This window comes from Mytilus trossulus, chromosome 3 (assembly GCF_036588685.1).
Source record: "Mytilus trossulus isolate FHL-02 chromosome 3, PNRI_Mtr1.1.1.hap1, whole genome shotgun sequence".
In the NCBI taxonomy this organism is placed as follows: domain Eukaryota; kingdom Metazoa; phylum Mollusca; class Bivalvia; order Mytilida; family Mytilidae; genus Mytilus; species Mytilus trossulus.
In genome coordinates this window covers 49,616,771-49,634,107 of record NC_086375.1, presented here as the reverse complement: position 1 = coordinate 49,634,107, position 17,337 = coordinate 49,616,771, and the positions used below count along the sequence as shown (strand labels likewise).

The window sequence follows — 17,337 nt, the reverse complement described above, 5'->3', positions numbered from 1 at the left end:
TCAATCATTTTTTAGTCTTTTATTTTTTAAAATAAAAATTTAAATTATATATTTTTTAACATCCATAAGGAAAACTTCTAATTAAATTTTCATTTTCACAATATACCATTCTTTTATCAAACATATAATCATAAGCTTTAACTTGTTTAACTGTTTTAAGTTGATGATCTTTTCCTATTTTTATATTATTATATTGAACAGTTTCATATTTTTCATTTTCATCAGTAACTATTTTTATTTTTTTATCTAATGTAATCTTTTTTTCTACTTCAGCATTTAATCTAAAACCTTTACAACAGCTAACTAGTTTTTCTGTATCTAGTTTCATAGAATAATCTTTTGGACCAGCAGATATAAATTGTTTTATATGATTAGCGTTATGTTTTGAAACAATTTCATCTGTTAAATCTCCTAATTTATTTCCCATCATACTTTCTATTTTTTTACAAGCTTCAGAACCATCATCATTATAAATACAAGAATCTGTATCCATGTATAAAACTCTTTCTTGAAGAATATCCAATAGTTCGTATAATTTTAATCTAGCATGTGCTGTTGTAAACAAAGCTATATAAACATTTACACTTGGATTAGGTTTAGAGTATTCTTCTTTATTTTTATATTCTGTTAAAACAATATCTTCATCTAATATCATAGTACTTATATCTTTATATTTTTCATTAAATACTATTTTAGTTATATGTTCTAAAGTAAAACAATATTCTTTTTGTGTAAAATTATCTCTCATACCAAAATGTCCCCATAAATTATTTAAACATATTTTAGCTATAAATCTTAATCCTGAATTGTACTTAACTTTGTCAATATCTAGATCATAAGCAGTATTATCTATAATGTATTGTATTTTTGTTTTACATTCTTTATCGTTTTTACAATCATTTTTACAATATTTAGGATCACATTTGCATCCTGAAGCTTCTTGTTTATATTTCATAAACGTATCTACATAAAGTTTAAATATATCTGTAGATGTTTTTTCAAAATGTTCTAGTTCATATATTTTTTGTAATTCATAACCTTTTTCTATTGCTTTATCTATTTCTATTGTAGACCATGTACCTACTATAACTCTTTCCTCATCAGAATGTATACATTTTTCATTTTTAATATTTTTACATTCTTTACATCTTTTTATTTCATGTATTTTATCATGTTTATTTAAAGTAGGATCATCTATGTGTTTACATTTAAAAGATATTTTATTCATACATGTTCTACATAATCCAAAAAGTAATTTATGTGTATTATCACTAGTTAATTGTTTATAAGGTAAAACAGGGTGATACAATCCTTTAGGTGGTAATATTTTACATTTCATTATTCCGAAATAATTATTTTTTATATAATCATCTACAGATATTTCTGTAGATGTAATAGGATGTCCTATAGGATATTTACAATATTTATTTACTGATGGATACAGAGAACAAAAATCTACATATCTACCTTTTAAATCAGAAAGATTATTGTATAATTGAATAGTTTCTGTTCTTCCTCCATAAAATGCATCTCTTTTATCAATAGGTTTTAAATGTGGATCAACTTCAGGATATTTTTGTTGATCAAACTCACATTCCCATATTGTATGAATTTTTACATTTGGTTTTAGATAATCTTCAATAGTTTTAAGTCTTTCTTTAGTTTGGTCATATAACTCTTTCATAGTTTTTTTATTTCTATCTTTTTTACATATTTCTTCAGGACTATAACATTTTGTGCATCCATGCCAATAACATCCAAAAAATTCATAAACATTACGCATTTTATTTTCTCTATCATAATAATAACCATCGACTTTATAACATTTATTATTAATGAATAATTTCTTTTCACCTCCCCTTTTAGCATGTTGAATCATTATATTATATTCTAAAGAAATATACTCTAACCATTGTATTGATTTTTGTGAATGTACTTCTTTAATTGTCATCTTTTTGTGAATTCCAATTGTTTCATTTGTCAACATTAATGTTTTAAATATTTTTGTACAACATTGAGCAATTGTAATATATTGAAATGGATCGATACAATTATTGGTTATATTTAAAAATAATTTTCTATATAAGGTACAACCTTTGGCAAGAATTAAAACATCCGATAGACAATAATAAAATATTTCTTTATAGAATTTAAATTCTTTTTCTTTAACTTTATTATACCATTCATCAAATAATTCTTTATTTTTAATTGTCATAGTATTATAACCAAAATATTCTTTATTAGGATAAATTCCCTTATATTTTTGATTCTCTGTTGTATTAAAATAATGTGGAAAATAACCTTTGTTACCCACAAATCCAAATGTTTTTGGGAAAGCAGCTAATCCACATAATGTAAAATTTATAGAATCTATGAATCTTAAATTTATTCCTTTAATAAATATAGCTGTTAATTTTAGTCCAGAAGAAATTATGTTATGTTCAATTTAATTTTTTACAATGTATCCTAAAATCGGTTGCATATCATAACCTTTTCCATAATGTGAAATAAAAGTGTAGTCTTTAAATTTATCTCTTATGAAATATTTACAAAAGTTGTCTATTACAGAATTTGTTTCATATTTAATTTTTTCTACATCACTAAAACAATCATCTATGTCTAATTCTAACAAGTTTAAATTATCAATATTGAAATCACATTTAAATACTTTTACATAGTTATTTTTAAAACAATAAATATTTTCTAAATCGTAAGCTATACAAAAATTCATTATATGTATTCCTGTTTCTTGATTTGCTTCAAAATCAAAATATATATATTTATTATTTTTTACTTGTTTTGGTACTGATGGTTTCATATAACATAAGTGTTCTTCATTACTTTCTGTGTATTTTTCATAACATATTAAACATATTTTTTCTCCACATTTGTGATTTTTACCTGTATATGTTTTGTTACATTTATCACAAATATGTTGTTTTCTGATAGTTGTTACTGTATTATCTTTGCATGTATGTTGTTCAGTATAACCAATTAAACATACTTTACAAAACCTACGTTTAGCTAAAAATCCTGTTATATTTGTTATAGTGTCAAAGTGTTCATCATGATAATATAAATATATTTGTTCATTATATTCTTCATTACCATCATATACAATATATTCTGTACTATTTGATGTAAAAACAATTATCCTAATATTAAGATAATTTTCAAAAGCTTTTAAATCTTCCAAATCATTTCCTTCTTCTTTTATTTCTACTCCTGATTGTTCATGCAAATCTTCAGCTAATCTTTTTTGTAATGGTCTACTTTCATTGATATGTTTTAATTGAGAATCTGTAAAATCTTTTAATAACTTATTTGAAGCTAAAGAAGTTACAATTGCCCTTGATAAACATATTGTATCATCATTTTTTATTTTGATAATACTTCTTTTATTTATGACATCTAATATTTTCAAAGCTTTACCTTTTCCTCTTTTATTGGGTATAATAGTAACTTCAAAAATAACTTCTTCTAAATTTAATTCTTCAGCACTATTTAATAATCTTTCCATTTGATCCATGAATAACTTTTTAACTGTATTATATGTTCTTATAGGCCAGCTTTTATGTTTAGTAATTATGATTTCATGAATAGGTACTATTTTAATTCTTCCATTAGGGTAATCTTTTATGGAATAGTCTACCATGTGGTCAAAAGCATTTGTAAATGTTTCTTGTTTTTCATCCTTTAGACTAATTTTATAATTAAATACATAAATACTTGCTTTATGTTTATATTCTTTTGTCAAAACAAGTTTATATGAATCTCCTCGCTTGGATAAAATTTTATCCTTTTTTGCCTCCATTTTTTAAGAAAACATTTTAGTTACTTAAAAATGTCTAAAACAAATCTATCAAATAAATTAGCAGATGAATTACATCATAGAGTTATAAAATCTTTTCATAAAAGACGTGTTTATGTTAATTCAATAGATCAAACATGGGCAGTTGATTTGATAGATATACAACAATATTCAAAACAAAATAAACACTATAAATATTTATTAGCAGTTATAGATGTTTTTAGTAAATATGGTTGGTTGATTCCATTGAAAAATAAAACAGGAGTAGCAGTGAGTGAAGCATTTAAAACATTATTTAAAGAAAGAAAACCAATATATATTTGGTCAGATAAAGGATCCGAATTTTATAATCGACAAGTAAAAGAATTGTTAAAAGATAATAACATAAAGTTATATTCAACTGAGAATGAAGAAAAATCCAGTGTAGTGGAACGATGGATAGGAACAATGAAACAACATATGTATAAATACTTTACTGCTAATGAAACTTTTAAATATTATGATATATTAGATAAATTAGTTAAAAATTATAATAATACAGTACATTCTTCAATTAAAATGACACCTGTTCAAGCAAGTAAATTAAAAAATGAATTAACAGTGTATAAAAATTTATATCCAGAAAAAGAAGAGAAAATTAAAAAACCTAAATTCAAAGTCGGAGATAGAGTAAGAATAACAAAAAAGAAGGGTAAATTTGAAAAGGGTTATACTACTCGTTGGACTAAAGAAATATTTGTAATTGAAAAAGTTTTAAATACAATTCCTTTTACTTATAAAATAATTGATTTAAAAGGCGAAGAAATAACAGGTTCTTTCTATGAACAAGAATTACAAATGACTAAGTTTTAAATCTTTATTATAACACTCATTTGTAAAAGTATTTGCAAAATTACACATTATCATTCATGTACATATAACAGTCACTCAGGTATGTAGAAATACAAAATCCATTATCAGTTAATTGTTGGTTGTTAATTAGGTTTCTAGTCAACACGGATTCATCAATAGTTCATACATCATGAATCACCTTTTGTTCGGCGGACATGCATGTCCGCTAAGAGATATAGTAACAGTCTGATCAATATTTCATCAATAGTTCATACATCATGAATCACCTTTTGTTCGGCTTGAAAAAGTTTTAAATACAATTCCTTTTACTTATAAAATAATTGATTTTACAAAATAAACACTATAAAATATATTAATAATCTCTTATCAATGTTGTTCTTTCGCGCTCTAGCTGGAGCGCGGGGTTGAAAGGTCACTGAGAAGATTGTGTTTCAACATGTATTATTGGTTGATTTTGAGTGCTCCAATACTGCCTAATCTCCTCACTATATGAAAACATTGCTTTCAATTCTTTTCTCATGGAATAGACTTCAATGAAAGGTAGTCCAACAGTAGAAAACCTTGGCATGTATGGTCTCAGCAAACGTGATATCTCCCTCAGTTTACGGGAATATGAAGATGAGACTCCGATATTCTGTTTCAACCAATCATCCCATTTTTGCTGTTGCAGTCCACTTTCCTTTTCTTTCGCATAGAGTTCAAAGGTGACATCTAAAAGGTGACCATACTGCAGATTGAAACACATGCTAGTAGCCTCTTGTCTTTGAATTTGTCTATATCCTTCTAGCAGCTTTACAACGGCGATGTTTGGGGTCGTTATGTCACTTGCAGAAAAGAAAAAGACTTCTTTTCTTACAGTTTTGGTTACATCTATCTCTTTTGTTTTCAAGTACTGGTGAAGGTCTTCCGGTGTCATCATCTTTCGTTTTTTTGCTTGCTCTCCATACAAAGATAACAGCTTTCTTTTTGGAAGAGGAGGAAACTTAGGTAGTTTTTTACTTTCCGCGGGTCCTCCTGTGTGTATTCTATTTACAATATCAGCACAGGTTGTATAGTAAGACAAATTTTCATCAAGAATGGAAAGTTGATCTCTACTCCATTCACTTTGCCGATCCATATCTTCAGAAAGAATTAAACTAACAGCCTGCTCTGAATAATCCAACAGGTTTTGATGTACTGCTTGTGATTCACTAATTTCCTGTTCTAATTCTAGTGCAGTAGGACTACCTAACAATTCTTCTTCTTGAGAGGAAGATATACTGTCCGACATGAAAAACCACAACACACTAAAAAGCACACACGTCTTCTCACCACTGTTAATTTGAAACGAAAGACCGCACCAGTCTGCTATATGTTTACATGTGATGACAACATTGTCTAGGCAACATGTAAACATACTCTTGACAACCATGTAAATATTTCCAATGATCGATTTAGTTTATAACACTTCACAAATGTAAAAAGCAATTGAAGTTGTAGTCGTATTGATCCGTTTTATTACTAGACTATATTGATAAAATTAATTAAAAATCAAGGTTGGGGCGCACTGGGGAAATTATTTTTTCTCTTAAATCCCACAGAATTCTTTCTCTGTCAGTTCTCCCAGTTTTTTTATTTATTTTTTTTTGGAATTTTTTTGTTGTTTTTTGGGTGTTTTTAATAACGTTTTTTTCCAAAGTAAAAAAAAAATTTTTTTGGGAGTAAGAAAATTTGGTGTTTTTTGGGGTGTTTTTTTGCTTTTTTATAAAAATTTAGGGCTCTTTTACTTGAAATGAGGGTAATTTTTTGGGGGTCAAATTTTTTTTTTTTTTGGAGGGGGGGTATAGGTGTGTGATATTGTGTGTAGGCTGAGAAATACATGGGAACTTGATTCGGCAACAATAAAATGAAAAAGCAGGTCCCGTTACAGTCTGACTAAAGCCATCCCCAAGTTGCCACTTGCGCATATAAATGCAAGTTGATAGTCGGGACTGGCTATAGTCAGACTGGTTTCGTTACAAATTTTTCTCTCCAAATTTACAATCAAACGACTGACTAATTATTATTCAAACGGATAAAAAGAGACTGAAATAGCAAGATCTTGAAATCCTTAAGATTTTATTTTCGTGTTAACTACGCTTGCATGGGTATTTGGTGGTAGTGTGTTTTTTGTTGTATGATTTGAGGTGGAAATAATGTACATGTACAAGTTCGGAGACAACACGACTGAAAGAGAATTAACATAGTTGCCTTTTTAGGCCCTGAGGGAAATATTGCCCACATACTTAGGGCGCAACCATTTGATTTTCGGGGGGGGGGGGGGGGGGGGGGCTATAGATTTTTTTCTGGACAAACTTTTGTTCCGCGAAAGACAATCTATTTTTTTGGCGACAAGACGAAAACTTTTCTCAGGGTCAAAAACAAATTATTTTTTTCTCCAAAAACTGGAAACAAAAAAATCCATAAATATATGATATAAAAAAAATTCATATACATGTATGTAATTTTGTAATACTATAGTATAAAATGTATTAGCATGAGCTTTAGAAACAAGATGGAAGGCGAGACTCGCCGAGCTTTCCACTTATTTCGTAGCGAGTGCAAAAACCTTTTATAATTCTGACAATGTCTATTGCGCATAAAAGTTTTATATTTTCTTGATATCCTACAATTTACTCCCTAAGGCCTAGGGTGAATAGGGATAAATAAAATATGGTCACTTGGTCTTCTTCCGACCGGCAGTAAAATGCTTCCAAAGTGAGGCGTCCATTTGGCTGTGCGGGATGTATTATTTATTGTTAACTGCGTCTTGAACATGCATAAAATATTTGCCACTGGACGTAAAAATACCAGCAATCAATCCTACAATTCAAAATCGCCACTTGAAACTAATATAGAGCACACAACATCATATTGTTTCATCCGTGTAAATTCGACCGTCATTCCCACACTTGATAGTCTTTTTGCTTCAGGTTTAATTTTTGTACCTGTTTTTTAAAGGTGCGCATATCGTCTGTATTTTCTTATTTTTTTTGTTCATGACAGGTTGCTTGCATAGGCATTTTGATAAATTATAATGGCCCGCAGAGTACAGACTCCGGGTAACATCTCCTACATGTGGAATTTCAAGCTTGAGTTGTTATGTTTCGCAGTTTGTTTTACTAATAAAAAATGCATATATGATCTCAAGATTTGTTTTATAAAATAATTTTCCACAAATGACAGACTGTTGCACAAATAGTGAAATTTTGCATACAGTTTGCAATTTTTGTCCGACATGCTGAGCAAGCAACTCACACGTTTACACCACGCAAAGTACACTATACTAACGTACAAATGTACGTAGCAAGTCAAGAATATAAGTTTTGAATTTTTCTTTGAGTTTTGTTATTTTATTTATCATGCATGAACTATTTGCCACTGAACGTTAACAACAATCAAAAACAGAGCAATTATATCACTGTTAACTGAATCAAATTTTTAAAGTACTATTTTTCTGCATGGATGAAGCAATGACACCACCATTGTCATAAAGGATGGAGTTAAAAACTCAGTAATTGAAATGAATCACACGTAAAACATTTCAAATTATTTTAACTCGAATTTTACAAAAATATGTAGTATGCTCGTTAGGTGTAAAAATCAGACGAGATTAATGTTAAATGCATGCATGTTAGTGAAATTTCTATGTGCAGGACGAAATAAATTATATCGGTATAATCTCCTATCACTAGGAAATTTACGGAAACCTGACAGGGGAAACGAAAATAAAATAAACACCCTTCAGATCCCGACACATTTTGTTTTTTTCCATTTCTCATATGTCTGAGGAGAATAACGTTACATTCCGTATTCAATAACGTCACACGTTTTCGGTCAAATTCTAAGGGTATCAATCAATTTTGAAGCCATTTATCTCAAAAACAAGGATGGTGACATATGATTTTCTATACATGTATGAATTCAGTTTGTAATTCTGAATATTATGTTAGTTTTTTGTTGTTCTCCGTATATAAGAACATAGCCATCCATTGGAAAATCTAAAAAGGTTAGCCGAAAAACAGGCATTTCCCCTATATACCTAAGTAAATTTGTCGCCCAAATCGACGTTTTCCAACGAAAATACCAAGAAAACAAAAATGGTGACCCCCATTTTTTATTACATATTTCGATGTAACTCGGTGCAAAGAACGCGTATGCAAAAAAGTTTTGAAATCGGGAGATATGCCATTCGGTATCGTGTTACCTTAATCAAAGAATCTCAAGTGTGCTGTAAGTTATAAATAAACTTATCATAGATACCAGCATTAAAAATATACTTTACATCATTATTTAAGACAAACATGTATGTCGTCTTGATGCATTTTCCTTTTATTTCTTATAAGGATGAAATTTTTCTTATCTATCTTAAGTCCTGACTTTTAATATGATTTGAGACCAAAACATAATAACAACAACATAAATATTCTCTATACCTGGATTTCCTCTCAGACCAGCTAGTCTATTTTCAATGTCCTTAACAGGGTCAGGTCTATGTGAATCTATTTCTATTTCATCTCCAATTTCATCCAATAAGTCATTAATTTGATCCTGCTGTGTTCTTCTGTCTGGAGCATGGTATGCCTAAAGAAAAAGAAAATTATTTTGTTTTTTGAAGATGACAAAGCCAGATATATTATATGATGCATCATGATTATCTCCTCTTTCTCAAAAATTGTTTTGTTTTGGAAAAGTTATGGCAGTTTTATTAAAATGTTTAAAAGAACATATTGTTGTTCAATGTATATTTATTTAATTGCCCTGAATACATGCTTTATTTTGCAATTCCATGTTTGTTTTTGGTTGCTGTCTGTTCTCTATATAGTATGGGTTTTGCTCATTGTTGAAAGTTGTTTAGTGCTATATTGTTTGTTAACAGCCTCTTCCATTGGTCTCTAGTGGATAATGGTACATTACACCACTTGTCCTTATTTCTATAAGTCGCTGATACAACTATGTTTTTTGCATGTTCTGATTTCATCATTACTAATTACATAAATAAGTTAGGTAAAAAAAATACTGCATTTTCTCCAGAATGGCATGCATTTTATCATTATTTAAATAACTTTCTGCATGTAATGACAGTATCCTCTGTTTCAACCTTTGCAAATTTAGTGAACATAATGGAGACCACTGTAATAAGGTCTAACTATTCTTAAATTATCTTACTGTTTTTTTAGAAACTGCTGCTGTGGCTGCATTTTCTCCTTTTAACTTTGAAAGTCTTTCTTCTATATTTTTTTGCGATGGACTGTTTTTTTCTGAAATAAAGATTTTTATTTAGATGAGTTAATTACATTAAAGAAGGACCATTATTTAAATATGTTTGAAACTTGCAATCATTTTTAAGCAATATTTGTCCTATCAAAATAAAACTAATGCATGTTTCCAAATTGAACATTTTTTTCAATTGTGCGTTTGCAATTCAATTGAAATAATTTCAGCATATTATTTGAACTATATTAACACTTCTGCAAAATTCTTTCTCTTTAGAGTTATTTCATAAACTGTTAAATACCTTTTTGTATTCTATCTTCCTTTAACTTATCTAATCTCTCCTGTATTTCCCTCTCAGGTTTTGCCAGGTGTTTATATTCTGGTTTGCCAGCTGGTTTTGTATGATGTGGATTACTACCATGACTGCCTCCACCCTTTTCTCTCTCTTCTAATGCTGCCACACGCCTAATCAAAAATCAATATAAAATCTTGAAAAGTCTACTCAATATAACAAAAAATATTTGTAAATTGTATGATGAAATACAGATTTTAACCAAGGCAAAATTCAACTAGAGGCTCTAAAGAGCCTGTGTCGCTCACCTTGGTATATGTTAATTAAACAAAGAAAGCAGACAGTTCATGACAAAATTGTGTTTAGGTGATTGTGATGTGTTTGTACATCTTACTTTACTGAACATTCTTGCTGCTTACAATTATCTCTATCTATAATGAACTTGTCCGTGTAGTTTCAGTAGAAAATGTTAGTAAAAATTTACAAGTTTTATGAAAATTGTTAAAAATTGCTTATAAAGGACAATAACTTTAGGGGGTCAATTGACCATTTTGGTCATTTTGACTTATTTTGAGTTTTAAATTGCTGTACATTATTGCTGTTTACAGTTTATCTCTATCTATAATAATATTCAAGATAATAACCCAAAACAGCAAAATTTCCTTAAAATTACCAATTTAGGGGCAGCACCCTAACAACGAGTTGTCCCATTCATCTTCAAATTTCAGGGCAGATAGATCTTGACCAGATAAACAATTTTACCCCTTGTCAGATTTGCTCACAATGCTTTGATTTTTGAGTAATAACCAAAAACTGCAACTAAAAACTGCATTTAACCTCCAAGTTCTATTTTTAGCCGTGGCGGCCATCTCCCTTGGTTGGCAGGGTAAAAAAACACAAACTTTAAACTAGATACATCAATGATGATTGTGGCCAAGTTTGGATTAATTTGGCCCAGTAGTTTTAGAGGAGAAGAATTTTGTAAAAGATCATGGATATTTACGAAAAATGGTTAAAAATTGACTATAAAGGGCAATAACTCCTAAAGGGATCAACTGACCATTTTGATCATGGTGACCTATTTGTAAATCTTACTTTGCTGAACATTATTGCTGTTTACAGTTTATCTCCATCTATAATAATATTCAAGATAATAACCAAAAACAGTAAAATTTCCTTAAAATTACCAATTTAGGGGCAGCAACCCAACAATGGGTTGTCTGATTCATCTGAAAATTTCAGGGCAGATAGATCTTGACCTGATAAACAATTTTACCCCATATCAGATCTGCTCTAAATGCTTTGGTTTTTGAGTTATAAGCCAAAAACTGCGTTTTACACCTATGTTCTATTTTTAGCCATGGCAGCCATCTTGGATGGTTGGCGGGGTAAAAAAACACAGACTTTAAACTAGATACATCAATGATGATTGTGGCCAAGTTTGGTTTAATTTGGCCCAGTAGTTGCAGAGGAGAAGATTTTTGTAAAAGTTAACGACGACGGACGACAGACGACGGACAACGACAGACGACGGGCGACGGAGGACGGACGCCAAGTGATGAGAAAAGCTCACTTGGCCTTTTAGGCCAGGTGAGCTAAAAACTTATGTGAAATTGTTCTGTTTATTTCTAATCCTCTTACAAAAACCTCAATACAGAAATTATAGATATTTTGATTGAAACTACAGTGTAATCTGCCTAATCCAAAACTTGAGTATTCAAACGCTCACCCAGTGTGTTGAATTACACAGGTTACACAGTATAAGTTTATAATTTTAATTTTTTTATTTTTTATTGAAGGCTTAAAACTATGAATTATAAGGTTTAAAATTCATTAAAGGATTTACTGGTATATATCAACAATGTTCCAAAATAATGAAAAATAGCAGTTATCTCCCCTTAACTAAAATTGATTTTTTAACTTTTGATGAATACTGGAATATGTAGTATTGAGCATTGTTAAAAATTAGAGAACAAGACCCTTCAAAAAAATTCTTAAATACTCGGATTAGTCTCCAGTTGACACAAAGAAACATTAAATAACTCTGAAGCCTCATAGAAATGTTTTACATGTATTGAAATGTCATTCTGCCACTGTATCCCTTGCTTAAAAAAAATCTTTAAATGCTATTTTCAAGTTCATGCTGATTTTGACTTTTTTCTTAAGACCTTGTTTGATGGTGTGCTTTTTATTTTTTATAATTTCTAATGAATCATTGATGATGATTAAAATATATTTTTTTGTATGAAAGTGTTTAAAAGATTGAACATTATCAATATAGCATAACCAGTATTTTACTCAGTTACTAAAACTCACTTTTTGTATGCCTGAGGAGGAGAATATCTTCCAGAATCATCCTGGGGTTTTATTTTTCTACAAAATAATAAGAATTTTTACAAAAAATGTTTAAACAATACTCTTTTCTTCTTATTGTGAATGTAAAGATGGGAAGGATTTTGGGATAAAATGGAGTAATTCTGTTTTACACATATCTTGAAAAAAGAGTGCCAAAAATTTTAGTGTCGTTTAATATATATTTAAAAAAAAAAAAGAGTATAAAACAGAAAGGAGATGTCGGACAGATATGAAAAGTAGTCAAATGTTACAACTCATCACATCAATGTGTTCATGAAGTCATTCTGTTCATTAGGACCTGAGAAAAGTGTTACAAAAATATTTGTTGTGCAGACGAACAAAGGGATGGAGGGATGAACAGATAGATCAGGTAAATTCAATATACTATATTCAAAAACTTGTATAGTGACAGTATAATTGTTTTAGATCTATTGCATGTGTTTCTAAAAGGAAATAACTTTTAGGAAAGCAATACTTCAGTATAGAATTTTGACAAATTGATAATTATTTAAATATACATTGTGTAGAATGTTACAAGTGAAATAAAAACCAATTTTTTTTTTCTGAAAATATTAGAATAAAACAAAAACTTGTGTTCATAGGACACAATGTCTCATTCACATTATTACACTTCCAAGTTTTTGTGAACTTCAAATTCTGATCATGAGGCATCCCTAGTTCAGTCCTTAACAAGCATATGTACTAAATTTCCAGTTCCCATTCATGTGACTACAACTTTAAATATGGTTGACTTTAAATACTTTAAAAGTTACCACATATTTCACTTTGAACTAACTACATGTACTACCTTAACAAAACTCAAATTAAATGAAAGTAGCACAAACCCTGTTAAGATGTTGAAACACTTATTGCACACATGGTGTTTTTCATTCTTCAGTTTGGGGACAGCTATCTTCTTGTTTAGACAGGAATTACAGAAGGCAAATCCACAATTTTTACAGCCATGCTGAAATTTAAACAATGTAAAACTAATTCAATGTAAAACTTTTTTACTGGCAATAACTTAAAGATATTAAACTATTCTCATATAGGTTATAATGTTATATTTGTTATTCTCGTCGTGTTTTGTCTGATGATTTGTCAGTTTCTGTGTGTGTTGCGTTTCGGTGTTGTGTTGTTGTTCTCCTCTTATATTTAATGCGTTTCGCTCGGTTTTGGTTTGTTACCCCGATTTTGTTTTTTGTCCATGGATTTATGAGTTTTGAACAGCGGTATACTACTGTTGCCTTTATATATAAAATTATTTTCATATATGTTATATAATAAACTACTCTCATATATGTTATTAGGCTTCATAAATTGCTTTGAACCTGTTAAATCATTTAAACCCTAAGCATTTTAAGCACCTGACCTAAGTCAGGAGCCTGTTATTCAGTGGTTGTTGTTGTGGTTCATAGGTGTTTTTTTTCTTTTTTTCTTGTATTTACTTTAGATTGTAGCATTGTTTGATTTGTTTTACACTAGTCATTTTGGGGGCCTTGATAGCTTGCAGTTCTAAGGATGAACCTAGGCTCTGTGGTGAAGGCCATTCTATTACATATAATAACTTTTATACATCATATTCATATTGATGATATGTATCCAATAAAGCTTAGCAACAAGGGACATAATCACACTAAATGGAATATAGTTTCATCAGAGACATATAATACAATTGTATTATATGTCTCTGGTTTCATGAATGTTGATTATCACAAAAATATATGGACTCAATCAATTTCTCAATATGTTCACTAAACAGAATTTTGGGTGATGATGCATTATGATATGTTAATATCTATATTCAATGTCAATCTTAAGTGTAATTGTTGTCATGTCTGTCCTATGCAATTCTCACCCTATTTTGAGAAAGTGTCATTTAGTGATCTATTGAGTTACAATGTACATGAATTCAATTTCATCTTTCTTTTTATTTTTGATTGTTTTATGCTACATGTATGCCGAATCAAATAAAGTTTTCTATGTCCACATCTGACTAACCAAATGCTGAAATGATTTTGAATGGGTGCCAATTTGACTTGATCCTGTATTTATGTCAACGTATAGATTTGATACAAAACTTTTAAAATTAAGTCATGAAGTCTTTAAATCTACTTGTTGGCAACTAGGTCTATGCAGGGGGCGTAAGAGTATACATGTAGAATGAATCTTTTTGCACATCATGTTCATTCATGATATGTTTCGATTTCTTCTGATGTTTTGTACGATGATTGAAAGCATGCTTAGCATGAGACTCACAACAAAATATCATGGCTGAGGCGGGAGATTTCCCTTTTAGAAGGTTTCAGAGGTTGGCAGGTAATTGTAAAATGAATCAAATGTCAAAATGGAATTGTATGTGTTTTTTGTTACCTCTTTTTTAAATAAACTGAAAGAAGTTCCACATCCATAACACGACATTCTGAGTTTCTGTGTATTTGACTCAATGGGGTTTGTATATAATCTACATGACAGTGAATATCATATTTGTAAAACAGAGAAAACAAACATCTCAATAATCACATGAAATTTCGTCAAATAATAACAGAAGGGCGACAACTCTATCGTAAACTCTAAAATTAGATAGCGTACCGGTACAGCAAGCAATTAGTTCCGACAACACAAAAATACTACGTATGACCACGGATTTGTGTATATATGAGGATATATATTGAGATATATAAAAATCCTTGATCTGGCGGTCACAATACTTACACTTCATGAATTGATTCTGAAAATACCACAAATATTTAAACTTTGAAAAAAAAAAATATAAAAATAAGCATTTTTTTTATTATTTATAATGATTTTGATTGATGTCGCAAGTGTGTCAAAATATTAAAATGATAAATATCAAGCCCCCCCCCTCTTAAAAACAGAGACATATAATACAAATTCGATGCATTATATATATCTGTTAAAAGTATCTGTCAGTTTTTTTTTTATTCAATTTGTATTGATTATCATATGATATATACATATAAAAAAAACACATTCACATGTGTTATTTCTAGTTTGTTGAAATTTTTAAAACAAATATGAGAAGATAGCTCTTAAAGTGAGCTTTCAAAGAAAAAACAAAAATTGGGTCAGGGGACTCGTTTTCATGCTACAATACAAAATAAAAGATAAAAAGAAAATTTATCTGAGTTATTTCCCCTTAAATGACAAAGTTGAAAAATGTAACTTACAAAAAATATTCTGTTTTTGAAAAATGAAAAAAAACAGTTGTCAAATTTTTATATTTACGTGAAAAGTCTTACAATGCATGACTTTTCTCTCCTTTGCACATTTCATTAACGATCTAGACCTATTGCTTTCTGCTATTTTACCTGATCAGGCTGTGGAAGACACCTCGTCCTGAATGTGCATGAAATATTTGCCACTGGACGTTAAGCAACCAACACTCAATCAATGCGGAAGACACCCGATCGATCTTGTGCATACTGTCAACACATAACGATATTAACCATTCAAAATAAATTTCAGTAAAAAGCCGTACAACTGTCAGTTTATCGTATATTTCGCCATGATTTAGATTTTTTATTAGGTATGAAACTGATGTTCTTGCTATTGTTGTCAGTGTCTTGAACTTTCTAAAACTGACACAATCAAAATGTTTTTGTTTTTGAATTGCAACATATGTTTTCCTATAGACTAGTATATTCATTATCCTTGTGATTTTGTCTCTGGAAGATAGCTACCTAATTGGTATTATTACCACATCTCAAATATTCTGATATTCGTACGTATCTTCTCAATGCGATTAATGGCTTGTTGTTTGTTTTACGTCAAGTGACAAATATTTCATAATAGCCAGGACAAGAACACAATACTGAGTAATTACAATAAAGGTAGTGCCGTCAGGGATGAAGGGCGAGAATTTTGAAATGCCATTTGAAAATAGGAACATATTAGAATATATGCGTTTCAGTTTGTTTTTTTATCATAAAAGAAACCAGAAATGTACGCATTACTCATGAAAATGCTAATTTTAGGTTTTGTTATGAGATTATAAGGTACAAATATCAATAATATCATGCACTGTAATTGGTTCTTTTTATATTGTTTTCTTCAGTATAAATATTGACTTTGTAATCAATAAATCAAAACCCATCTAAGTATATCATTATGCATCTGCACAGCCCTATAATTCAACGATGTTTTTTAACTGACGCGTAATCTCATATTGGATGTTTTGCGTTTACAGAAACTTATTGAGTTTTTGTCTTTATGTTAATAGACACATAATGTTTTGTTGACTTCATTATCCACACGGAAACTTGTCTCAGAAAAAAATATTTTAACCCTACTTTCAAAAATAGAGGATATATGAGCATCCTCGATCAGAACTTGCGGCCATCCGATGTTCAGTTCTTCAGTACTTTGATTATTGTTTGTTCTGGTTGTCACAGTGCTGTTATACCACTGTCTGATGTAAGCAGGAGTATTGGACGGCCGCATTCGTATTTATCACTGCATGCCACATTATGGATGTGAATCAAAGGTCTGAAGTCACGAGCCTCAGTGCACTTCAATAGTTGTCGTTTGAGGCTGCACATCATTTTTTTAATATATTGTTTATTGTTTTGTAAATATTCATGCTGTCAAACTCGTCTGGATTGTTTTACTTTAAAGTTTGTCATTGTATAGAACCTTTAACAATCAAAAGACTTCCCCTACCGATAATATACTGTTTCTCAATATATAGTCGAAATTCTAACATATCATATATACTGTCCACTTCTAAAAAATAATGTTATGTCAGGTTAATTCAACTAAGTCCTTATCT

At 29.8% G+C, this 17,337-nt stretch overlaps 3 protein-coding genes across 3 annotated transcripts in view; 1 reads left to right on the top strand and 2 right to left on the bottom strand.

Annotated features, from left to right (window-relative positions):
- The window catches only part of LOC134711740 (abscission/NoCut checkpoint regulator-like), a 32,815-nt gene extending 17,712 nt beyond the window's left edge, over positions 1 to 15,103 (bottom strand). The window contains exons 1-6 of the mRNA XM_063572576.1: positions 14,919 to 15,103; positions 13,391 to 13,512; positions 12,507 to 12,563; positions 10,200 to 10,363; positions 9,851 to 9,942; positions 9,118 to 9,265 (exon numbers count right to left, since the gene is read on the bottom strand). Coding sequence (XP_063428646.1) covers positions 9,118 to 9,265; positions 9,851 to 9,942; positions 10,200 to 10,363; positions 12,507 to 12,563; positions 13,391 to 13,512; positions 14,919 to 14,966 — 631 coding nt within the window. The 5' untranslated portion in view covers positions 14,967 to 15,103. The remainder of the gene's footprint in view (positions 1 to 9,117; positions 9,266 to 9,850; positions 9,943 to 10,199; positions 10,364 to 12,506; positions 12,564 to 13,390; positions 13,513 to 14,918) is intronic.
- Positions 1 to 17,337, top strand: part of LOC134711744 (uncharacterized) — a 405,579-nt gene that overhangs the window by 225,865 nt on the left and 162,377 nt on the right. The gene's annotated exons all lie outside the window — the stretch shown is intronic.
- Positions 4,654 to 6,423, bottom strand: LOC134711741 (uncharacterized). Its single transcript, XM_063572577.1, has 2 exons — positions 4,930 to 6,423; positions 4,654 to 4,841 (listed from the first exon to the last, which is right to left on the bottom strand). The coding sequence occupies exon 1, from the start codon at positions 6,072 to 6,074 to the stop codon at positions 5,076 to 5,078; it is 999 nt and encodes a 332-aa protein (XP_063428647.1). The 5' UTR covers positions 6,075 to 6,423; the 3' UTR covers positions 4,654 to 4,841; positions 4,930 to 5,075.

Excerpts from the sequence above, each read along its gene's own strand:
- LOC134711741 (XM_063572577.1), bottom strand. The coding sequence starts at position 6,074 with ATGGTTGTCAAGAGTATGTTTACATGTTGCCTAGACAATGTTGTCATC.